Source organism: Oncorhynchus masou, unplaced genomic scaffold (genome assembly GCF_036934945.1).
Source record: "Oncorhynchus masou masou isolate Uvic2021 unplaced genomic scaffold, UVic_Omas_1.1 unplaced_scaffold_1465, whole genome shotgun sequence".
Taxonomy (NCBI): domain Eukaryota; kingdom Metazoa; phylum Chordata; class Actinopteri; order Salmoniformes; family Salmonidae; genus Oncorhynchus; species Oncorhynchus masou.
The window spans coordinates 12501-38845 of NW_027004639.1; the positions used below are offsets into that span (position 1 = coordinate 12501).

Sequence of the window (26345 nt, forward strand, 5' to 3'; positions counted from 1 at the left end):
ACCAGAGTAGTCCTGTTAGTCTGTAGTAGTTATGGTATGAACCAGAGTCGTCCTGTTAGTCTGTAGTAGTTATGGTATGAACCAGAGTAGTCCTGTTAGTCTGTAGTAGTTATGGTATGAACCAGAGTAGTCCTGTTAGACTGTAGTAGTTATGGTATGAACCAGAGTCGTCCTGTTCGTCTGTAGTAGTTATGGTATGAACCAGAGTAGTCCTGTTAGTCTGTAGTAGTTATGGTATGAACCAGAGTAGTCCTGTTAGTCTGTAGTAGTTATGGTATGAACCAGAGTAGTCCTGTTAGTCTGTAGTAGTTATGGTATGAACCAGAGTAGTCCTGTTAGTCTGTAGTAGTTATGGTATGAACCAGAGTAGTCCTGTTAGTCTGTAGTAGTTATGGTATGAACCAGATGACCAGAGTCGTCCTGTTAGTCTGTAGTAGTTATGGTATGAACCAGATGACCAGAGTAGTCCTGTTAGTCTGTAGTAGTTATGGTATGAACCAGATGACCAGAGTCGTCCTGTTAGTCTGTAGTAGTTATGGTATGAACCAGATGACCAGAGTAGTCCTGTTAGTCTGTAGTAGTTATGGTATGAACCAGAGTCGTCCTGTTAGTCTGTAGTAGTTATGGTATGAACCAGAGTAGTCCTGTTAGTCTGTAGTAGTTATGGTATGAACCAGATGACCAGAGTAGCCCTGTTAGTCTGTAGTAGTTATGGTATGAACCAGAGTAGTCCTGTTAGTCTGTAGTAGTTATGGTATGAACCAGAGTCGTCCTGTTAGTCTGTAGTAGTTATGGTATGAACCAGATGACCAGAGTAGCCCTGTTAGTCTGTAGTAGTTATGGTATGAACCAGAGTAGTCCTGTCAGTCTGTAGTAGTTATGGTATGAACCAGAGTAGTCCTGTTAGTCTGTAGTAGTTATGGTATGAACCAGAGTCGTCCTGTTAGTCTGTAGTAGTTATGGTACGAACCAGAGTAGTCCTGTTAGTCTGTAGTAGTTATGGTATGAACCAGATGACCAGAGTAGTCCTGTTAGTCTGTAGTAGTTATGGTATGAACCAGATGACCAGAGTCGTCCTGTTAGTCTGTAGTAGTTATGGTATGAACCAGAGTCGTCCTGTTAGTCTGTAGTAGTTATGGTATGAACCAGAGTCGTCCTGTTAGTCTGTAGTAGTTATGGTATGAACCAGAGTAGTCCTGTCAGTCTGTAGTAGTTATGGTATGAACCAGATGACCAGAGTAGTCATGTTAGTCTGTAGTAGTTATGGTATGAACCAGAGTCGTCCTGTTAGTCTGTAGTAGTTATGGTATGAACCAGAGTCGTCCTGTTAGTCTGTAGTAGTTATGGTATGAACCAGATGACCAGAGTAGTCCTGTTAGTCTGTAGTAGTTATGGTATGAACCAGAGTAGTCCTGTTAGTCTGTAGTAGTTATGGTATGAACCAGAGTCGTCCTGTTAGTCTGTAGTAGTTATGGTATGAACCAGATGACCAGAGTAGTCCTGTTAGTCTGTAGTAGTTATGGTACGAACCAGAGTAGTCCTGTTAGTCTGTAGTAGTTATGGTATGAACCAGATGACCAGAGTAGTCCTGTTAGTCTGTAGTAGTTATGGTATGAACCAGAGTCGTCCTGTTAGTCTGTAGTAGTTATGGTACGAACCAGATGACCAGAGTAGTCCTGTTAGTCTGTAGTAGTTATGGTATGAACCAGAGTAGTCCTGTTAGTCTGTAGTAGTTATGGTATGAACCAGATGACCAGAGTAGTCCTGTTAGTCTGTAGTAGTTATGGTATGAACCAGAGTAGTCCTGTTAGTCTGTAGTAGTTATGGTATGAACCAGAGTCGTCCTGTTAGTCTGTAGTAGTTATGGTACGAACCAGAGTAGTCCTGTTAGTCTGTAGTAGTTATGGTATGAACCAGAGTAGTCCTGTTAGTCTGTAGTAGTTATGGTATGAACCAGAGTAGTCCTGTTAGTCTGTAGTAGTTATGGTATGAACCAGATGACCAGAGTCGTCCTGTTAGTCTGTAGTAGTTATGGTACGAACCAGATGACCAGAGTCGTCCTGTTAGTCTGTAGTAGTTATGGTATGAACCAGAGTAGTGCTGTTAGTCTGTAGTAGTTATGGTATGAACCAGAGTCGTCCTGTTAGTCTGTAGTAGTTATGGTATGAACCAGATGACCAGAGTCGTCCTGTTAGTCTGTAGTAGTTATGGTATGAACCAGAGTAGTGCTGTCAGTCTGTAGTAGTTATGGTATGAACCAGAGTAGTCCTGTTAGTCTGTAGTAGTTATGGTATGAACCAGATGACCAGAGTCGTCCTGTTAGTCTGTAGTAGTTATGGTATGAACCAGAGTAGTGCTGTCAGTCTGTAGTAGTTATGGTATGAACCAGAGTAGTCCTGTTAGTCTGTAGTAGTTATGGTATGAACCAGAGTAGTCCTGTTAGTCTGTAGTAGTTATGGTATGAACCAGAGTAGTCCTGTTAGTCTGTAGTAGTTATGGTATGAACCAGAGTTGTCCCGTTAGTCTGTAGTAGTTATGGTATGAACCAGAGTAGTCCTGTTAGTCTGTAGTAGTTATGGTATGAACCAGAGTAGTCCTGTTAGTCTGTAGTAGTTATGGTATGAACCAGAGTAGTCCTGTTAGTCTGTAGTAGTTATGGTATGAACCAGAGTCGTCCTGTTAGTCTGTAGTGGTTATGGTATGAACCAGAGTAGTCCTGTTAGTCTGTAGTAGTTATGGTATGAACCAGAGTAGTCCTGTCAGTCTGTAGTAGTTATGGTATGAACCAGAGTCGTCCTGTTAGTCTATAGTAGTTATGGTATGAACCAGAGTAGTCCTGTTAGTCTGTAGTAGTTATGGTATGAACCAGATGACCAGAGTCGTCCTATTAGTCTGTAGTAGTTATGGTACGAACCAGAGTCGTCCTGTTAGTCTGTAGTAGTTATGGTATGAACCAGAGTAGTCCTGTTAGTCTGTAGTAGTTATGGTATGAACCAGAGTAGTCCTGTTAGTCTGTAGTAGTTATGGTATGAACCAGAGTAGTCCTGTTAGTCTGTAGTAGTTATGGTATGAACCAGATGACCAGAGTCGTCCTGTTAGTCTGTAGTAGTTATGGTATGAACCAGATGACCAGAGTCGTCCTGTTAGTCTGTAGTAGTTATGGTATGAACCAGAGTCGTCCTGTTAGTCTGTAGTAGTTATGGTATGAACCAGAGTAGTCCTGTTAGTCTGTAGTAGTTATGGTATGAACCAGAGTAGTCCAGTTAGTCTGTAGTAGTTATGGTATGAACCAGAGTAGTCCAGTTAGTCTGTAGTAGTTATGGTATGAACCAGAGTCGTCCTGTCAGTCTGTAGTAGTTATGGTATGAACCAGAGTCGTCCTGTTAGTCTGTAGTAGTTATGGTATGAACCAGAGTCGTCCTGTTAGTCTGTAGTAGTTATGGTATGAACCAGAGTAGTCCTGTTAGTCTGTAGTAGTTATGGTATGAACCAGAGTCGTCCTGTTAGTCTGTAGAAGTTATGGTACGAACCAGAGTCGTCCTGTTAGTCTGTAGTAGTTATGGTATGAACCAGAGTCGTCCTGTTAGTCTGTAGTAGTTATGGTATGAACCAGAGTAGTCCTGTTAGTCTGTAGTAGTTATGGTATGAACCAGAGTCGTCCTGTTAGTCTGTAGTAGTTATGGTATGAACCAGAGTAGTCCTGTTAGTCTGTAGTAGTTATGGTATGAACCAGATGACCAGAGTAGTCCTGTTAGTCTGTAGTAGTTATGGTATGAACCAGAGTCGTCCTGTCAGTCTGTAGTAGTTATGGTATGAACCAGAGTAGTCCTGTTAGTCTGTAGTAGTTATGGTTTGAACCAGAGTTGTCCTGTTAGTCTGTAGTAGTTATGGTATGAACCAGAGTTGTCCTGTTAGTCTGTAGTAGTTATGGTATGAACCAGAGTAGTCCTGTTAGTCTGTAGTAGTTATGGTATGAACCAGAGTCGTCCTGTTAGTCTGTAGTAGTTATGGTATGAACCAGAGTCGTCCTGTTAGTCTGTAGTAGTTATGGTACGAACCAGATGACCAGAGTAGTCCTGTTAGTCTGTAGTAGTTATGGTATGAACCAGAGTCGTCCTGTTAGTCTGTAGTAGTTATGGTATGAACCAGATGACCAGAGTAGTCCTGTTAGTCTGTAGTAGTTATGGTATGAACCAGAGTCGTCCTGTTAGTCTGTAGTAGTTATGGTATGAACCAGAGTCGTCCTGTTAGTCTGTAGTAGTTATGGTATGAACCAGATGACCAGAGTCGTCCTGTTAGTCTGTAGTAGTTATGGTATGAACCAGAGTCGTCCTGTTAGTCTGTAGTAGTTATGGTATGAACCAGAGTCGTCCTGTTAGTCTGTAGTAGTTATGGTATGAACCAGATGACCAGAGTCGTCCTGTTAGTCTGTAGTAGTTATGGTATGAACCAGAGTCGTCCTGTTAGTCTGTAGTAGTTATGGTATGAACCAGAGTAGCCCTGTTAGTCTGTAGTAGTTATGGTATGAACCAGAGCCGTCCTGTTAGTCTGTAGTAGTTATGGTACGAACCAGATGACCAGAGTAGTCCTGTTAGTCTGTAGTAGTTATGGTATGAACCAGAGTAGTCCTGTTAGTCTGTAGTAGTTATGGTATGAACCAGATGACCAGAGTAGTCCTGTTAGTCTGTAGTAGTTATGGTATGAACCAGAGTAGTCCTGTTAGTCTGTAGTAGTTATGGTATGAACCAGATGACCAGAGTAGTCCTGTTAGTCTGTAGTAGTTATGGTATGAACCAGAGTAGTCCTGTTAGTCTGTAGTAGTTATGGTATGAACCAGAGTTGTCCTGTTAGTCTGTAGTAGTTATGGTATGAACCAGAGTCGTCCTGTTAGTCTGTAGTAGTTATGGTATGAACCAGAGTCGTCCTGTTAGTCTGTAGTAGTTATGGTACGAACCAGAGTCGTCCTGTTAGTCTGTAGTAGTTATGGTATGAACCAGATGACCAGAGTCGTCCTGTTAGTCTGTAGTAGTTATGGTATGAACCAGAGTAGTCCTGTTAGTCTGTAGTAGTTATGGTATGAACCAGAGTAGTCCTGTTAGTCTGTAGTAGTTATGGTATGAACCAGAGTCGTCCTGTTAGTCTGTAGTAGTTATGGTATGAACCAGAGTCGTCCTGTTAGTCTGTAGTAGTTATGGTATGAACCAGATGACCAGAGTAGTCCTGTTAGTCTGTAGTAGTTATGGTATGAACCAGATGACCAGAGTCGTCCTGTTAGTCTGTAGTAGTTATGGTATGAACCAGAGTAGTCCCGTTAGTCTGTAGTAGTTATGGTATGAACCAGAGTAGTCCTGTTAGTCTGTAGTAGTTATGGTATGAACCAGAGTAGTCCTGTTAGTCTGTAGTAGTTATGGTATGAACCAGAGTCGTCCTGTTAGTCTGTAGTAGTTATGGTATGAACCAGAGTAGTCCTGTTAGTCTGTAGTAGTTATGGTATGAACCAGAGTAGTCCTGTTAGTCTGTAGTAGTTATGGTACGAACCAGAGTAGTCCTGTTAGTCTGTAGTAGTTATGGTACGAACCAGAGTAGTCCTGTTAGTCTGTAGTAGTTACGGGACGTACCGTATGACCAGAGTAGCGATGTGTTGTGTCTCTGAGCTGAGCGCTGTCATCTGTTGGTCAGAGAAAGAAGGTCGAACCCAAAGGTAGGAATACTCTGAGGACACCAGGTCAGACACAGAGGAGATATGACCCTGAGAGAGAGACAGAGAGAGAAAAGGAGAGAGAATTAGACAGAGGAGGATGGTGGAACCCAAAGGTAGGAATACTCTGAGGACACCAGGTCAGACACAGCAGAGATATGACCCTGAGAGAGAGGCAGACAGAGACAGGAGAAGGGTTGAACCCAAAGGTAAGAATACTCTGGAGCTACCAGCTCAGACAGAGAGAAGATATGTGAGTGAGATGGAAAGAGAGAGAGAGAGAGAGATGGTGACCTCCAGAAAGACAGGCTCCACATTCTGCACTGGGCTGTGATATTCTCAAACTGGGAAAGTCGGAAGGCCAGAGGGTTGAAGGGATTGTTTTTCAGCTGGTGCGAAGACCGACACAACAGCTGATGCCCCGTTACCTTGGTTACACCCAGTCACCTTGCACGCAGGAGTAGAACCCCTGTGATGAGGTCATAGTTACCTTGCGCAGGTGTAGAACCCCTGTGATGAGGTCATAGTTACCTTGCGCAGGTGTAGAACCCCTGTGATGAGGTCATAGTTACCTTGCGCAGGTGTAGAACCCGTGTGATGAGGTCATAGTTACCTTGCGCAGGTGTAGAACCCCTGTGATGAGGTCATAGTTACCTTGCGCAGGTGTAGAACCCGTGTGATGAGGTCATAGTTACCTTGCACGCAGGTGTAGAACCCGTGTGATGAGGTCATAGTTACCTTGCGCAGGTGTAGAACCCGTGTGATGAGGTCATAGTTACCTTGCGCAGGTGTAGAACCCCTGTGATGAGGTCATAGTTACCTTGCGCAGGTGTAGAACCCGTGTGATGAGGTCATAGTTACCTTGCGCAGGTGTAGAACCCGTGTGATGAGGTCATAGTTACCTTGCACGCAGCTGTAGAACCCCTGTGATGAGGTCATAGTTACCTTGCGCAGGTGTAGAACCCCTGTGATGAGGTCATAGTTACCTTGCGCAGGTGTAGAACCCGTGTGATGAGGTCATAGTTACCTTGCACGCAGGTGTAGAACCCCTGTGATGAGGTCATAGTTACCTTGCACGCAGGTGTAGAACCCCTGTGATGAGGTCATAGTTACCTTGCGCAGGTGTAGAACCCGTGTGATGAGGTCATAGTTACCTTGCGCAGGTGTAGAACCCGTGTGATGAGGTCATAGTTACCTTGCACGCAGGTGTAGAACCCCTGTGATGAGGTCATAGTTACCTTGCGCAGGTGTAGAACCCCTGTGATGAGGTCCTAGTTACCTTGCGCAGGTGTAGAACCCGTGTGATGTAATCTGGTTGCAGAACATCCTGATCCTGGACCTGTGTCCCGTACACTTCCTGGATCCGCACCTGCAGATCCCTCACCAGCCAATCGCGTTGCGCCGCGTCATCGATACGCTGCTGCAGGTGGATCCTGGGAGAACCCAGAGAGGATTACTACTGAGATTACTAAGGACTGGTCTAGAGTGAGTTGTTAAGATGAGGGTGGTTAGGAGAAGAATTGAGAAAGCTGATCCTAGACCATTATGTGCTACACCAGGGGTGGGCGATGCCAGTCAGGACCCAGGGGTCTGATTGGGGTCACACCTTCTCTCCATCTGATTAATCAAACTGCATTCTAAACTGAAGATCATGACTCGGCGATTATTGGAGTCATTTATCATGACTAGGCGATTATTGGAGTCATTTATCATGACTAGGCGATTATTGGAGTCATTTATCATGACTAGGCGATTATTGGAGTCATTTATCATGACTAGGCGATTATTGGAGTCATTTATCATGACCAGGCGATTATTGGAGTCATTTATCATGACCAGGCGATTATTGGAGTCATTTATCATGACTAGGCGATTATTGGAGTCATTTATCATGACTAGGCGATTATTGGAGTCATTTATCACAACTCGGCGATTATTGGAGTCATTTATCACAACTCGGCGATTATTGGAGTCATTTATCACGACTCGACGATTATTGGAGTCATTTATCACGACTAGGCGATTATTGGAGTCATTTATCATGACTAGGCGATTATTGGAGTCATTTATCATGACTAGGCGATTATTGGAGTCATTTATCACGACAAGGTGATTATTGGAGTCAATTATCATGACAAGGTGATTATTGGAGTCATTTATCATGACTGAATGGGGGCAGGTCAGCAGACACAATATACAGGCAGAAATACACAGTGCAACAGCACATACCTGTTGCCAGGGTAACAGTCTCTTAGCTAACGTTCCACTCCCTGTACTCCACACCATGTGCCAGAGATTCTATCATTAATGAGTTTGAGGAGAACAGAGGAGTTGATCCTGGTTCGATAACCCCTCGCAGCTATCCTCCAATCACAACGATTAGGCAACTATTGGAACTACCACTGTTTAATCTCCACTGAAAGTGTTGCTATCCGGTTGCTAAGCAACCAGTGTGTTGACAGTGTGAAAAGTTGCAAGCTCTCGTCTACATTTCGCAGAGTAAATACGTACTGTAATTCCAACCACAAAACGTCTTAGGCCTTGATTTTAAGAATCAAAATAAGCAACAGCTTGCCTCGCTAACAGCTAAATGTTGTTTTTTTGATTTTTGTAATATAATTAGAATTACATTTGAGGCTCCACATGTTGTCATGTAAAATTTGAAAGTTATTTTCAAACAACCAACGAGCAACTCAGCCCGTAAAGCAGCTGCGTGCTGAACGTTGAGATCGCCAGAGACCCAGTCTCTATGGCGATGACCAGGAGTGGCAGGTCAACTGAAGAGACTGGTGCTCAGACTACAATCGCTGGTGGCTGAACCCCAGAGCAACAGGGACAAACCTACTATGGCTTCCACCCTTCAACTCAACTCAACCTTGAGGTTTGACGGCAGCCAGCCTACAGAACCCGTGGAGGGAGGGGAGAGATGGACACACAGAGACAGATAGACAGGTAGTGTACTTGTTAAACTCCGGTAGTCTGTCCAGGTCTAGCAGGGAGGGGAGAGATGGACACAGAGACAGACAGACAGGTAGTGTACTTGTTAAACTCCGGTAGTTTGTCCAGGTCTAGCAGGGAGGGGAGAGATGGAGAGATGGACACAGAGACAGACAGACAGGTGGTGTACTTGTTAAACTCCGGTAGTCTGTCCAGGTCTAGCAGGGAGGGGAGAGATGGAGAGATGGACACACAGAGACAGATAGACAGGTGGTGTACTTGTTAAACTCCGGTAGTCTCTCCAGGTCTAGCAGGGAGGGGAGAGATGGAGAGATGGACACACAGAGACAGACAGACAGGTAGTGTACTTGTTAAACTCCGGTAGTCTGTCCAGGTCTAGCAGGGAGGGGAGAGATGGAGAGATGGACACACAGAGACAGACAGACAGGTGGTGTACTTGTTAAACTCCGGTAGTCTGTCCAGGTCTAGCAGGGAGGGGAGAGATGGACACAGAGACAGACAGACAGGTAGTGTACTTGTTAAACTCCGGTAGTCTGTCCAGGTCTAGCAGGGAGGGGAGAGATGGACACACAGAGACAGATAGACAGGTGGTGTACTTGTTAAACTCCGGTAGTCTGTCCAGGTCTAGCAGGGCAGAGTGGGTGGTGATCTTGGACGGGTTGAACTCCGCGATCAGTTCCTCCATCTTACGACCAACACGGTTACCTGCAGGATGACAGGGGGACATTCATTTAGGATGCTTCTCAAATGGCACCCTACCACTACTTCTGACTCCTATTCCCTTTCTAGTGCACTACTTCTGACTCCTATTCCCTGTTTAGTGCACTACATCTGACTCCTATTCCCTGTATAGTCCACTACATCTGACTCCTATTCCCTGTATAGTGCACTACATCTGACTCCTATTCCCTGTATAGTGCACTACATCTGACTCCTATTCCCTGTTTAGTGCACTACATCTGACTCCTATTCCCTGTATAGTGCACTACATCTGACTCCTATTCCTGTATAGTGCACTACATCTGACTCCTATTCCCTGTATAGTGCACTACATCTGACTCCTATTCCCTGTATAGTGCACTACATCTGACTCCTATTCCCTGTATAGTGCACTACATCTGACTCCTATTCCCTGTATAGTGCACTACATCTGACTCCTATTCCCTGTATAGTCCACTACATCCGACTCCTATTCCCTTTCTAGTGCACTACATCTGACTCCTATTCCCTTTCTAGTGCACTACATCTGACTCCTATTCCCTGTATAGTCCACTACATCTGACTCCTATTCCCTGTATAGTCCACTACTTCTGACTCCTATTCCCTGTATAGTGCACTACATCTGACTCCTATTCCCTGTATAGTCCACTACTTCTGACTCCTATTCCCTGTTTAGTCCACTACATCTGACTCCTATTCCCTGTATAGTCCACTACATCTGACTCCTATTCCCTGTATAGTCCACTACTTCTGACTCCTATTCCCTGTTTAGTCCACTACATCTGACTCCTATTCCCTGTATAGTCCACTACTTCTGACTCCTATTCCCTGTATAGTCCACTACATCTGACTCCTATTCCCTGTTTAGTGCACTACATCTGACTCCTATTCCCTGTATAGTGCACTACTTCTGACTCCTATTCCCTTTCTAGTGCACTACATCTGACTCCTATTCCCTGTATAGTCCACTACATCTGACTCCTATTCCCTGTATAGTGCACTACTTCTGACTCCTATTCCCTGTATAGTGCACTACATCTGACTCCTATTCCCTGTATAGTCCACTACATCTGACTCCTATTCCCTGTATAGTGCACTACATCTGACTCCTATTCCCTGTATAGTGCACTACATCTGACTCCTATTCCCTGTATAGTGCACTACATTTGACTCCTATTCCCTCTATAGTCCACTACATCTGACTCCTATTCCCTGTATAGTGCACTACTTCTGACTCCTATTCCCTGTTTAGTGCACTACATCTGACTCCTATTCCCTGTATAGTGCACTACATCTGACTCCTATTCCCTTTCTAGTGCACTACATCTGACTCCTATTCCCTGTATAGTCCACTACATCTGACTCCTATTCCCTCTATAGTCCACTACATCTGACTCCTATTCCCTGTATAGTGCACTACTTCTGACTCCTATTCCCTGTTTAGTGCACTACATCTGACTCCTATTCCCTGTATAGTGCACTACATCTGACTCCTATTCCCTTTCTAGTGCACTACATCTGACTCCTATTCCCTGTATAGTGCACTACATCTGACTCCTATTCCCTGTTTAGTCCACTACTATTCCCTGTTTAGTCCACTACATCTGACTCCTATTCCCTTTCTAGTGCACTACATCTGACTCCTATTCCCTGTATAGTGCACTACATCTGACTCCTAATCCCTGTATAGTGCACTACATCTGACTCCTATTCCCTGTATAGTGCACTACATCTGACTCCTATTCCCTGTATAGTCCACTACATCTGACTCCTATTCCCTGTATAGTCCACTACATCTGACTCCTATTCCCTGTATAGTCCACTACATCTGACTCCTATTCCCTGTATAGTCCACTACTTCTGACTCCTATTCCCTGTATAGTGCACTACTTCTGACTCCTATTCCCTGTATAGTGCACTACTTCTGACTCCTATTCCCTGTATAGTGCACTACATCCGACTCCTATTCCCTGTTTAGTCCACTACATCCGACTCCTATTCCCTTTCTAGTCCACTACTTCTGACTCCTATTCCCTGTATAGTCCACTACTTCTGACTCCTATTCCCTGTATAGTCCACTACTTCTGACTCCTATTCCCTGTTTAGTAAACTACATCTGACTCCTATTCCCTGTATAGTCCACTACATCTGACTCCTATTCCCTGTATAGTCCACTACATCTGACTCCTATTCCCTGTATAGTCCACTACATCTGACTCCTATTCCCTGTATAGTGCACTACATCTGACTCCTATTCCCTGTATAGTCCACTACATCTGACTCCTATTCCCTGTTTAGTGCACTACTTCTCTGTATAAAGATATCCCCCTCCCTCTCTTACTGTTGAAGCCAGATCCACAGTGTGTGGTGATATCCAGTAGTGCTTCAGGTAGGGCCCCACTCCTCTGGAAACTCTGTATGTAGATATCTCCTTGTCTCTTAGAGAGCTTACTGCCATCTCTGTTGAGGAGGAGAGGAAGGTGTCCGAACACCGGGGGCTTCCAGCCCAGAGCCCTGGAATGACAACAATAACATAACATAACCAGGGGGCTTCCAGCCCAGAGCCCTGGAATAACAACAATAACATAACATAACCAGGGGGCTTCCAGCCCAGAGCCCTGGAATGACAACAATAACATAACCAGGGGGCTTCCAGCCCAGAGCCCTGGAATGACAACAATAACATAACCAGGGGGCTTCCAGCCCAGAGCCCTGGAATAACAACAATAACATAACCAGGGGCTTCCAGCCCAGAGCCCTGGAATGACAACAATAACATAACCAGGGGCTTCCAGCCCAGAGCCCTGGAATGACAACAATAACATAACCAGGGGCTTCCAGCCCAGAGCCCTGGAATGACAACAATAACATAACCAGTGGGCTTCCAGCCCAGAGCCCTGGAATGACAACAATAACATAACCAGGGGGCTTCCAGCCCAGAGCCCTGGAATGACAACAATAACATAACCAGGGGCTTCCAGCCCAGAGCCCTGGAATGACAACAACAATAACATAACCAGGGGGCTTCCAGCCCAGAGCCCTGGAATGACAACAATAACATAACCAGGGGCTTCCAGCCCAGAGCCCTGGAATGACAACAACAATAACATAACCAGGGGGCTTCCAGCCCAGAGCCCTGGAATGACAACAACAATAACATAACCAGGGGGCTTCCAGCCCAGAGCCCTGGAATAACAACAACAATAACATAACCAGGGGCTTCCAGCCCAGAGCCCTGGAATAACAACAATAACATAACCAGGGGCTTCCAGCCCAGAGCCCTGGAATAACAACAACATAACCAGGGGGCTTCCAGCCCAGAGCCCTGGAATAACAACAACATAACCAGGGGCTTCCAGCCCAGAGCCCTGGAATAACAACAATAACATAACCAGGGGCTTCCAGCCCAGAGCCCTGAAATAACAACAATAACATAACCAGTGGGCTTCCAGCCCAGAGCCCTGGAATAACAACAATAACATAACCAGGGGGCTTCCAGCCCAGAGCCCTGGAATAACAACAACAATAACATAACCAGGGGCTTCCAGCCCAGAGCCCTGGAATAACAACAATAACATTACATAACCAGGGGCTTCCAGCCCAGAGCCCTGGAATGACAACAACAATAACATAACCAGGGGGCTTCCAGCCCAGAGCCCTGGAATAACAACAACAATAACATAACCAGGGGCTTCCAGCCCAGAGCCCTGGAATAACAACAATAACATAACCAGGGGCTTCCAGCCCAGAGCCCTGGAATAACAACAACATAACCAGGGGGCTTCCAGCCCAGAGCCCTGGAATAACAACAACATAACCAGGGGCTTCCAGCCCAGAGCCCTGGAATAACAACAATAACATAACCAGGGGCTTCCAGCCCAGAGCCCTGAAATAACAACAATAACATAACCAGTGGGCTTCCAGCCCAGAGCCCTGGAATAACAACAATAACATAACCAGGGGGCTTCCAGCCCAGAGCCCTGGAATAACAACAACAATAACATAACCAGGGGCTTCCAGCCCAGAGCCCTGGAATAACAACAATAACATTACATAACCAGGGGCTTCCAGCCCAGAGCCCTGGAATGACAACAACAATAACATAACCAGGGGGCTTCCAGCCCAGAGCCCTGGAATAACAACAACAATAACATAACCAGGGGCTTCCAGCCCAGAGCCCTGGAATAACAACAATAACATAACCAGGGGCTTCCAGCCCAGAGCCCTGGAATAACAACAATAACATAACCAGGGGCTTCCAGCCCAGAGCCCTGGAATAACAACAATAACATAACATAACCAGGGGCTTCCAGCCCAGAGCCCTGGAATAACAACAATAACATAACATAAACAGGGGCTTCCAGCCCAGAGCCCTGGAATAACAACAATAACATAACCAGGGGCTTCCAGCCCAGAGCCCTGGAATAACAACAACAACATAACCAGGGACTTCCAGCCCAGAGCCCTGGAATAACAACAACAACAACATAACACAAAGCAACCTACCGTTTTGTACTTTGTACATTCATTTTAGTACATTGCCTCTGATATTCTCATGCTCATAATTACTATGTTATTCTATTTTGCTCTGGACGTGTCCTTGCGTATCTTGAAAAGAGTGAATAAAATGTACTATTATTCTGAATAGTATTATTCTACAAATTTTTGTATGGGTGGTGGGAATCACACCCGTGTGTGTGTGTGTGTGTGTGTGTGTGTGTGTGTGTGTGTGTGTGTGTGTGTGTGTGTGTAGAGCAGCAGGTGTTTGGAGGTAGAGATGAGCCACTCGGATCCTCTCAGGACGTGGCTGACCTTCATCAGGTGGTCGTCTACTACGTTAGCCAGGTGTGTGTGTGTGTGTACCTGTAGAGCAGCAGGTGTGTGTGTGTGTGTACCTGTAGAGCAGCAGGTGTTTGGAGGTAGAGATAAGCCACTCTGATCCTCTCAGTACGTGGCTGACCTTCATCAGGTGGTCGTCTACTACGTTAGCCAGGTGTGTGTGTGTGTGTACCTGTAGAGCAGCAGGTGTTTGGAGGTAGAGATGAGCCACTCGGATCCTCTCAGGACGTGGCTGACCTTCATCAGGTGGTCGTCTACTACGTTAGCCAGGTGATAGGTGGGGAAACCATCAGCTTTCAACACGACAGGGTCTCCTTCAACCTAGAGCAGGAGCAGAAACTATTCATCCCCCTTTGACTTTTTTCCCCACACATTTCGTTGTGTTACAGCCCGAATTCAAAATTAAAATGGATATTTTTGTTCGCCACTGACCAACACACAACATCCCATAATGTCAAAGAGGAATTCTGTTATTCTAAATTCTTTACAAATGAATGAAAAATGAAAAGCTGAAATGTCTTGAGTCAGTTCAGTGTTCAGCCTCTTTGTTAGGGCGAGACTAAATAAGTTCAGGAGTAAAAATGGGCCTTAACAAATCACATAATAAGTTACATGGACTCACTCTGTGTGCTATAATAGTGTTAATCGTTTTTTTTTTTTGAATGACTACCTCATCTCTGCACCCCACACATACAATTATCTGTATTTCAGTGCATTTCAAAACACAGATTCAACCACAAAGACCAGGGACGTTTTCCAATTCCTTGCAAAGAAGGGCACCTATTGGTAGATGGGTAAAACACAAAATTAAAAAGCAGATTGAATATCCGTTTGGGCAGAGGATGGGGTAGATGTTCTCTATCCATCTACTACATTTTCCAGGTGGGGAACAGTCCGATTAACACGGGGTCTCCTTCAACCTGGGATGGGAGGCGGAGTTTCAATTATATATGTCTTTTGAAATAAGAAAAGCACTTGCAAATACGAGGTGACTTGTTGCAAATACGAGGTGACTTGTTGCAAATACGAGGTTACTTGTTGCAAATACGAGGTTACTTGTTGCAAATACGAGGTTACTTGTTGCAAATACGAGGTTACTTGTTGCAAATACGAGGTTACTTGTTGCAAATACGAGGTTACTTGTTGCAAATACGAGGTGACTTGTTGCAAATACGAGGTGACTTGTTGCAAATACGAGGTTACTTGTTGCAAATACGAGGTTACTTGTTGCAAATACGAGGTTACTTGTTGCAAATACGAGGTGACTTGTTGCAAATACGAGGTTACTTGTTGCAAATACGAGGTTACTTGTTGCAAATACGAGGTTACTTGTTGCAAATATGACGTGACTTGTTGCAAATATGACGTGACTTGTTGCAAATACGACGTGACTTGTTGCAAATCTGAGGTGACTTGTTGCAAATCTGAGGTGACTTGTTGCAAATATGAGGTGACTTGTTGCAAATACGACGTGACTTGTTGCAAATACGACGTGACTTGTTGCAAATACGAGGTGACTTGTTGCAAATACGACGTGACTTGTTGCAAATATGACATGACTTGTTGCAAATACGAGGTGACTTGTTGCAAATATGAGGTGACTTGTTGCAAATACGACGTGACTTGTTGCAAATACGAGGTTACTTGTTTCAGGGGCGTCTGAATTATTATTATTATTTTTTAAATGTCACACTGCTTGCCGGTACAGCTTGTGTTAATGTATCTCACATATCTGCTGGTTTACCTGGGCCACCTCGTGCCGGTTCCATCCGAAGACCAGGTCGTTGAAGGGTTCCCCTCCAGACTCCAGTCGGAACCTGATCACATGGGGGACCTTCTGATCCAGCTTCTCCCCGAGCTGATCTGGGCGGAGGTGTCTGCACCGGTTGTCATACCTGCCGTAGAGGAATGTTCAGTTCCGCGTGTGAGCGAGTATGTCTATTTAAACATGTCCGCGAATGTGCTCCCGAGGAGGCGCAGCGGGTCGAAGGCCCTGCATCTCAGTGCTAGAGGCGTCACTACAGACCCTGGTTCGATTCCAGGCTGTATCACAACCCGGCCGTGATTGGGAGTTCCATAGGGCGGGGCGCACAATTGGCCCAGCGTCGTCCGGGTTTGGCCGTGGTAGTCCATCAGTGTAAATAAGAATTTGTTAACTGACTTGCCGAGTTAAATAAAAGTTAAATCAAATAAATAAAAGTATGTGTGTGTGTGTGTTTAGTCAACTCACCGCGGTGTCTGTCCGCTGCGTAGGGCCTCTCTCTTCAGTAATTCCAGCCTCTGCTGGCTGCAGAAGCAGTGGTAGGCCTTCCCTGTCTGGACCAGGGAGTCAGCAGCCTGGCTGTACAGGGACAGCCTCTGGGACTGGAGGTAGGGACCGTACTGGCCTCCTCCACGGGGACTCTCGTCTGGGGGGATACCTGGGGAGGGTAGGACGTTAGCCGCCATTATTACACGGGCAAAAATGCAATTATGACTGGACGGAGTCCACAGCATGTTCTAGAATGTAAACAATGCTGTGGAACTGAATGTCTAGAATCTGAATTAGATTCCAAATACTTGGAATGTGTTGGAACGCTCACGGGGCTAACGCCCGTTGTAAAAATTAGCCAAACTCCTTAATATCTAAATATGTCTCTGTTCCTACCAGACCACCCCAGCATGAACTCTACATTCAGCCACTCCCAGCACCAGTCTGCCCTACCAGACCACCCCAGCATGAACTCTACATTCAGCCACTACCAGCACCAGTCTGCCCTACCAGACCACCCCAGCATGAACTCTACATTCAGCCACCAGTCTGCCCTACCAGACCACCCCAGCATGAACTCTACATTCAGCCACTTACAGGCACCAGTCTGCCCTACCAGACCACCCCAGCATAAACTCTACATTCAGCCACTTACAGGCACCAGTCTGCCCTACCAGACCACCCCAGCATAAACTCTACATTCAGCCACTTACAGGCACCAGTCTGCCCTACCAGACCACCCCAGCATGAACTCTACATTCAGCCACTACCAGCACCAGTCTGTCCTACCAGACCACCCCAGCATGAACTCTACATTCAGCCACTACCAGCACCAGTCTGCCCTACCAGACCACCCCAGCATGAACTCTACATTCAGCCACTACCAGCACCAGTCTGCCCTACCAGACCACCCCAGCATGAACTCTACATTCAGCCACTACCAGCACCAGTCTGCCCTACCAGCCCACCCCAGCATGAACTCTACATTCAGCCACTTACAGCACCAGTCTGCCCTACCAGACCACCCCAGCATGAACTCTACATTCAGCCACTACCAGCACCAGTCTGCCCTACCAGACCACCCCAGCATGAACTCTACATTCAGCCACTACCAGCACCAGTCTGCCCTACCAGACCACCCCAGCATGAACTCTACATTCAGCCACTTACAGCACCAGTCTGCCCTACCAGACCACCCCAGCATGAACTCTACATTCAGCCACTACCAGCACCAGTCTGTCCTACCAGACCACCCCAGCATGAACTCTACATTCAGCCACTACCAGCACCAGTCTGTCCTACCAGACCACCCCAGCATGAACTCTACATTCAGCCACTACCAGCACCAGTCTGTCCTACCAGACCACCCCAGCATGAACTCTACATTCAGCCACTACCAGCACCAGTCTGCCCTACCAGACCACCCCAGCATGAACTCTACATTCAGCCACTTACAGCACCAGTCTGCCCTACCAGACCACCCCAGCATGAACTCTACATTCAGCCACCAGTCTGCCCTACCAGACCACCCCAGCATGAACTCTACATTCAGCCACTTACAGGCACCAGTCTGTCCTACCAGACCACCCCAGCATGAACTCTACATTCAGCCACTTACAGGCACCAGTCTGTCCTACCAGACCACCCCAGCATGAACTCTACATTCAGCCATCAGTCTGCCCTACCAGCCCACCCCAGCATGAACTCTACATTCAGCCACTACCAGCACCAGTCTGTCCTACCAGACCACCCCAGCATGAACTCTACATTCAGCCACTTACAGCACCAGTCTGTCCTACCAGACCACCCCAGCATGAACTCTACATTCAGCCACTACCAGCACCAGTCTGCCCTACCAGACCACCCCAGCATGAACTCTACATTCAGCCACTTACAGCACCAGTCTGCCCTACCAGACCACCCCAGCATGAACTCTACATTCAGCCACTCCCAGCACCAGTCTGCCCTACCAGACCACCCCAGCATGAACTCTACATTCAGCCATCAGTCTGCCCTACCAGACCACCCCAGCATGAACTCTACATTCAGCCACTTACAGCACCAGTCTGCCCTACCAGACCACCCCAGCATGAACTCTACATTCAGCCACTACCAGCACCAGTCTGTCCTACCAGACCACCCCAGCATGAACTCTACATTCAGCCACTTACAGCACCAGTCTGCCCTACCAGACCACCCCAGCATGAACTCTACATTCAGCCACTACCAGCACCAGTCTGCCCTACCAGACCACCCCAGCATGAACTCTACATTCAGCCACTCCCAGCACCAGTCTGCCCTACCAGACCACCCCAGCATGAACTCTACATTCAGCCACTCCCAGCACCAGTCTGCCCTACCAGACCACCCCAGCATGAACTCTACATTCAGCCACTACCAGCACCAGTCTGCCCTACCAGACCACCCCAGCATAAACTCTACATTCAGCCACTCCCAGCACCAGTCTGCTCTGGTCTGTGTGTAGGTGTGTGTGTAGGTGTGTAGGGGGGTGTGTGTGTGTGTTATTAAGTCTGTCCTACCAGCCCACTCCAACATATCCTCTATAGCCTCTGCAGCTCCCGGCACCAGTCTGCTCTGGTCTGTGTGTAGGTGTGTGTGTGTGTGTGTGTGTAGGTGTGTGTGTAATTAAGTCTGTCCTACCAGCCCACTCCAACATATCCTCTATAGCCTCTGCAGCTCCCGGCACCAGTCTGCTCTGGTCTGTGTTTAGGTGTGTGTGTGTGTGTGTATGTGTGTGTGTTATTAAGTCTGTCCTACCAGCCCACTCCAACATATCCTCTATAGCCTCAGCAGCTCCCGGCACCAGTCTGCTCTGGTCTGTGTCTTCAATGCGTAAGATGAAGCTCCCGCCATACTTCTTAGCGTAGATGTAGTTGTAGAGAGCTGTACGAAGCCCCCCCAGGTGTAGGAAACCTAGAGGTTAATTATAGTTAGTCTACATGGTGTATCCCCCCCCCAGGTGTAGGAAACCTAGAGGTTAATTATAGTTAGTCTACATGGTGTATTCCCCCAGGTGGAGGACACCTAGAGGTTAATTATAGTTAGTCTACATGGTGTATCCCCCCAGGTGTAGGAAACCTAGAGGTTAATTATAGTTAGTCTACATGGTGTATCCCCCCCCCCAGGTGTAGGAAACCTAAAGGTTAATTATAGTTAGTTAGTCTACATGGTGTATCCCCCCCCAGGTGTAGGAAACCTAGAGGTTAATTATAGTTAGTCTACATGGTGTACCCCCCCCAGGTGTAGGAAACCTAGAGGTTAATTATAGTTAGTCTACATGGTGTACCCCCCCAGGGGTAGGAAACCTAGAGGTTAATTATAGTTAGTCTACATGGTGTACCCCCCCCCCAGGTGTAGAAAACCTAGAGGTTAATTATAGTTAGTTAGTCTACATGGTGTATCCCCCCAGGTGTAGGAAACCTAGAGGTTAATTATAGTTAGTCTACATGGTGTACCCCCCCCAGGTGGAGGACACCTAGAGGTTAATTATAGTTAGTCTACATGGTGTATCCCCCCCCCAGGTGGAGGACACCTAGAGGTTATTATAGTTAGTCTACATGGTGTATCCCCCCCCCAGGTGTAGGAAACCTAGAGGTTAATTATAGTTAGTCTACATGGTGTATCCCCCCCCAGGTGTAGGACACCTAGAGGTTAATTATAGTTAGTCTACATGGTGTACCCCCCCCAGGGGTAGGAAACCTAGAGGTTAATTCTAGTTAGTCTACATGGTGTACCCACCCCAGGGGTAGGAAACCTAGAGGTTAATTATAGTTAGTCTACATGGTGTACCCCCCCCCCCAGGTGTAGAAAACCTAGAGGTTAATTATAGTTAGTTAGTCTACATGGTGTATCCCCCCAGGTGTAGGAAACCTAGAGGTTATTATAGTTAGTCTACATGGTGTACCCCCCCCCCCAGGGGTAGGACATCTAGAGGTTAATTATAGTTAGTCTACATGGTGTACCCCCCCCCCCCAGGGGTAGGACACCTAGAGGTTAATTATAGTTAGTCTACATGGTGTACCCCCCCAGGGGTAGGAAACCTAGAGGTTAATTATAGTTAGTCTACATGGTGTATCCCCCCCCAGGTGGAGGAAACCTAGAGGTTAATTATAGTTAGTCTACATGGTGTACCCCCCCAGGTGTAGGAAACCTAGAGGTTAATTATAGTTAGTCTACATGGTGTACCCCCCAGGGGTAGGAAACCTAGAGGTTAATTATAGTTAGTTAGTCTACATGGTGTATCCCCCCCCAGGTGTAGGAAACCTAGAGGTTAATTATAGTTAGTCTACATGGTGTACCCCCCCCAGGTGTAGGAAACCTAGAGGTTAATTATAGTTAGTTAGTCTACATGGTGTATCCCCCCCCCAGGTGTAGGAAACCTAGAGGTTAATTATAGTTAGTCTACATGGTGTATCCCCCCCCAGGGGTAGGACACCTAGAGGTTAATTATAGTTAGTTAGTCTACATGGTGTACCCCCCCAGGTGTAGGAAACCTAGAGGTTATTATAGTTAGTCTACATGGTGTATCCCCCCCCAGGTGTAGGAAACCTAGAGGTTAATTATAGTTAGTCTACATGGTGTACCCCCCCAGGTGTAGGAAACCTAGAGGTTAATTATAGTTAGTCTACATGGTGTACCCCCAGGTGTAGGAAACCTAGAGGTTAATTATAGTTAGTCTACATGGTGTACCCCCCCCAGGTGTAGGAAACCTAGAGGTTAATTATAGTTAGTCTACATGGTGTACCCCCCCAGGTGTAGGAAACCTAGAGGTTAATTATAGTTAGTCTACATGGTGTACCCCCCCAGGTGGAGGAAACCTAGAGGTTAATTATAGTTAGTTAGTCTACATGGTGTACGTAGCCCCCCCAGGTGGAGGACACCTAGAGGTTAATTATAGTTAGTCTACATGGTGTATCCCCCCCCAGGGGTAGGAAACCTAGAGGTTAATTATAGTTAGTTAGTCTACATGGTGTACCCCCCCAGGTGGAGGAAACCTAGAGGTTAATTATAGTTAGTTAGTCTACATGGTGTACCCCCCCCAGGTGTAGGAAACCTAGAGGTTAATTATAGTTAGTCTACATGGTGTACCCCCCCAGGTGTAGGAAACCTAGAGGTTATTATAGTTAGTCTACATGGTGTATCCCCCCCCAGGTGTAGGAAACCTAGAGGTTAATTATAGTTAGTTAGTCTACATGGTGTACCCCCCAGGTGGAGGACACCTAGAGGTTAATTATAGTTAGTCTACATGGTGTACCCCCCCCCAGGTGTAGGAAACCTAGAGGTTAATTATAGTTAGTCTACATGGTGTACCCCCCCAGGTGTAGGAAACCTAGAGGTTAATTATAGTTAGTTAGTCTACATGGTGTACCCCCCCCCAGGTGGAGGACACCTAGAGGTTATTATAGTTAGTCTACATGGTGTATCCCCCCAGGTGGAGGACACCTAGAGGTTAATTATAGTTAGTCTACATGGTGTACCCCCCAGGTGTAGGAAACCTAGAGGTTATTATAGTTAGTTAGTCTACATGGTGTACCCCCAGGTGTAGGACACCTAGAGGTTAATTATAGTTAGTCTACATGGTGTACCCCCCAGGTGTAGGAAACCTAGAGGTTTATATAGTTAGTTAGTCTACATGGTGTATCCCCCAGGTGTAGGACACCTAGAGGTTAATTATAGTTAGTCTACATGGTGTACCCCCCCCCAGGTGTAGGAAACCTAGAGGTTATTATAGTTAGTTAGTCTACATGGTGTATCCCCCCAGGTGTAGGACACCTAGAGGTTAATTATAGTTAGTTAGTCTACATGGTGTACCCCCCCAGGTGTAGGACACCTAGAGGTTAATTATAGTTAGTCTACATGGTGTACCCCCCCAGGTGTAGGAAACCTAGAGGTTAATTATAGTTAGTCTACATGGTGTAGGAAACCCCCCCCAGGTGTAGGAAACCTAGAGGTTAATTATAGTTAGTCTACATGGTGTACCCCCCAGGTGTAGGAAACCTAGAGGTTAATTATAGTTAGTCTACATGGTGTACCCCCAGGTGTAGGAAACCTAGAGGTTAATTATAGTTAGTCTACATGGTGTACCCCCCAGGTGTAGGAAACCTAGAGGTTAATTATAGTTAGTCTACATGGTGTAAGGAAACCTAGAGGTTAATTATAGTTAGTCTACATGGTGTACCCCCAGGTGTAGGAAACCTAGAGGTTATTATAGTTAGTCTACATGGTGTATCCCCCCCCCAGGTGTAGGAAACCTAGAGGTTAATTATAGTTAGTCTACATGGTGTACCCCCCCCCCCAGGTGGAGGACACCTAGAGGTTAATTATAGTTAGTTAGTCTACATGGTGTACCCCCCCAGGTGGAGGAAACCTAGAGGTTAATTATAGTTAGTTAGTCTACATGGTGTACCCCCCCCCAGGTGGAGGACACCTAGAGGTTATTATAGTTAGTCTACATGGTGTACCCCCCCAGGTGTAGGACACCTAGAGGTTAATTATAGTTAGTCTACATGGTGTACCCCCCCAGGTGTAGGAAACCTAGAGGTTTATATAGTTAGTTAGTCTACATGGTGTATCCCCCCAGGTGTAGGACACCTAGAGGTTAATTATAGTTAGTCTACATGGTGTACCCCCCCCCAGGTGTAGGAAACCTAGAGGTTATTATAGTTAGTTAGTCTACATGGTGTATCCCCCCAGGTGTAGGACACCTAGAGGTTAATTATAGTTAGTTAGTCTACATGGTGTACCCCCCCAGGTGTAGGACACCTAGAGGTTAATTATAGTTAGTCTACATGGTGTACCCCCCCCAGGGGTAGGAAACCTAGAGGTTAATTCTAGTTAGTCTACATGGTGTACCCACCCCAGGGGTAGGAAACCTAGAGGTTAATTATAGTTAGTCTACATGGTGTACCCCCCCCCCCCAGGTGTAGAAAACCTAGAGGTTAATTATAGTTAGTTAGTCTACATGGTGTATCCCCCCAGGTGTAGGAAACCTAGAGGTTATTATAGTTAGTCTACATGGTGTACCCCCCCCCCCCCAGGGGTAGGACATCTAGAGGTTAATTATAGTTAGTCTACATGGTGTACCCCCCCCCCCAGGGGTAGGACACCTAGAGGTTAATTATAGTTAGTCTACATGGTGTACCCCCCCAGGGGTAGGAAACCTAGAGGTTAATTATAGTTAGTCTACATGGTGTATCCCCCCCCAGGTGGAGGAAACCTAGAGGTTAATTATAGTTAGTCTACATGGTGTACCCCCCCAGGTGTAGGAAACCTAGAGGTTAATTATAGTTAGTCTACATGGTGTACCCCCCAGGGGTAGGAAACCTAGAGGTTAATTATAGTTAGTTAGTCTACATGGTGTATCCCCCCAGGTGTAGGAAACCTAGAGGTTAATTATAGTTAGTCTACATGGTGTACCCCCCCCAGGTGTAGGAAACCTAGAGGTTAATTATAGTTAGTTAGTCTACATGGTGTATCCCCCCAGGTGTAGGAAACCTAGAGGTTAATTATAGTTAGTCTACATGGTGTATCCCCCCCCAGGGGTAGGACACCTAGAGGTTAATTATAGTTAGTTAGTCTACATGGTGTATCCCCCCCCAGGTGTAGGAAACCTAGAGGTTAATTATAGTTAGTCTACATGGTGTATCCCCCCCCAGGTGTAGGAAACCTAGAGGTTAATTATAGTTAGTCTACATGGTGTACCCAGGTGGGAGGAAACCTAGAGGTTAATTATAGTTAGTTAGTCTACATGGTGTATAGCCCCCAGGTGTAGGAAACCTAGAGGTTAATTATAGTTAGTCTACATGGTGTACCCCCCAGGTGGAGGAAACCTAGAGGTTAATTATAGTTAGTTAGTCTACATGGTGTACCCCCCCAGGTGGAGGACACCTAGAGGTTAATTATAGTTAGTTAGTCTACATGGTGTAGTCCCCCCAGGTGGAGGAAACCTAGAGGTTAATTATAGTTAGTTAGTCTACATGGTGTACCCCCCCAGGTGTAGGAAACCTAGAGGTTAATTATAGTTAGTTAGTCAGGTGTAGGAAACCTAGAGGTTATTATAGTTAGTCTACCCCCCAGGTGTAGGAAACCTAGAGGTTAATTATAGTTAGTTAGTCTACATGGTGTACCCCCAGGTGGAGGACACCTAGAGGTTAATTATAGTTAGTCTACATGGTGTACCCCCCCCAGGTGTAGGAAACCTAGAGGTTAATTATAGTTAGTCTACATGGTGTACCCCCCAGGTGTAGGAAACCTAGAGGTTAATTATAGTTAGTTAGTCTACATGGTGTACCCCCCCCCAGGTGGAGGACACCTAGAGGTTATTATAGTTAGTCTACATGGTGTATCCCCCCCCCAGGTGGAGGACACCTAGAGGTTAATTATAGTTAGTCTACATGGTGTACCCCCCCAGGTGTAGGAAACCTAGAGGTTAATTATAGTTAGTTAGTCTACATGGTGTACCCCCCCCCAGGTGTAGGACACCTAGAGGTTAATTATAGTTAGTCTACATGGTGTACCCCCCCAGGTGTAGGAAACCTAGAGGTTTATATAGTTAGTTAGTCTACATGGTGTATCCCCCCAGGTGTAGGACACCTAGAGGTTAATTATAGTTAGTCTACATGGTGTACCCCCCCAGGTGTAGGAAACCTAGAGGTTATTATAGTTAGTTAGTCTACATGGTGTATCCCCCCAGGTGTAGGACACCTAGAGGTTAATTATAGTTAGTTAGTCTACATGGTGTACCCCCCCAGGTGTAGGACACCTAGAGGTTAATTATAGTTAGTCTACATGGTGTACCCCCCCAGGTGTAGGAAACCTAGAGGTTAATTATAGTTAGTCTACATGGTGTACCCCCCCCCCAGGTGTAGGAAACCTAGAGGTTAATTATAGTTAGTCTACATGGTGTACCCCCCCAGGTGTAGGAAACCTAGAGGTTAATTATAGTTAGTCTACATGGTGTACCCCCCAGGTGTAGGAAACCTAGAGGTTAATTATAGTTAGTCTACATGGTGTACCCCCCCAGGTGTAGGAAACCTAGAGGTTAATTATAGTTAGTCTACATGGTGTATCCCCCCCCCGGGGTAGGAAACCTAGAGGTTAATTATAGTTAGTCTACATGGTGTACCCCCCCAGGTGTAGGAAACCTAGAGGTTATTATAGTTAGTCTACATGGTGTATCCCCCCCCAGGTGTAGGAAACCTAGAGGTTAATTATAGTTAGTCTACATGGTGTACCCCCCCCCAGGTGGAGGACACCTAGAGGTTAATTATAGTTAGTTAGTCTACATGGTGTACCCCCCCAGGTGGAGGAAACCTAGAGGTTAATTATAGTTAGTTAGTCTACATGGTGTGCCCCCCCCAGGTGGAGGACACCTAGAGGTTATTATAGTTAGTCTACATGGTGTACACCCCCAGGTGTAGGACACCTAGAGGTTAATTATAGTTAGTCTACATGGTGTACCCCCCCAGGTGTAGGAAACCTAGAGGTTTATATAGTTAGTTAGTCTACATGGTGTATCCCCCCAGGTGTAGGACACCTAGAGGTTAATTATAGTTAGTCTACATGGTGTACCCCCCCAGGTGTAGGAAACCTAGAGGTTATTATAGTTAGTTAGTCTACATGGTGTATCCCCCAGGTGTAGGACACCTAGAGGTTAATTATAGTTAGTTAGTCTACATGGTGTACCCCCAGGTGTAGGACACCTAGAGGTTAATTATAGTTAGTCTACATGGTGTACCCCCAGGTGTAGGACACCTAGAGGTTAATTATAGTTAGTCTACATGGTGTACCCCCCCAGGGGTAGGAAACCTAGAGGTTAATTATAGTTAGTTAGTCTACATGGTGTATCCCCCCCCCAGG

General features: G+C 46.1%; 1 protein-coding gene across 3 annotated transcripts in view; it reads right to left on the bottom strand.

Annotated features, from left to right (window-relative positions):
• Positions 1–26345, bottom strand: part of LOC135530947 (nondiscriminating glutamyl-tRNA synthetase EARS2, mitochondrial-like) — a 47577-nt gene that overhangs the window by 6141 nt on the left and 15091 nt on the right. Inside the window, exons 2-9 of one of the 3 annotated variants that reach the window (XM_064959114.1) lie at positions 19245–19400; positions 16446–16635; positions 15960–16110; positions 14388–14536; positions 11718–11890; positions 9253–9361; positions 6978–7131; positions 5619–5749 (exon numbers count right to left, since the gene is read on the bottom strand). In XM_064959114.1, the coding sequence (XP_064815186.1) occupies positions 5619–5749; positions 6978–7131; positions 9253–9361; positions 11718–11890; positions 14388–14536; positions 15960–16110; positions 16446–16635; positions 19245–19400 (1213 nt within the window). Of the gene's footprint in view, positions 1–5618; positions 5863–6977; positions 7132–9252; positions 9362–11717; positions 11891–14387; positions 14537–15959; positions 16111–16445; positions 16636–19244; positions 19401–26345 lie in introns of those variants that run through there. The other 2 variants (XM_064959116.1, XM_064959115.1) reach the window with 2 other exon arrangements.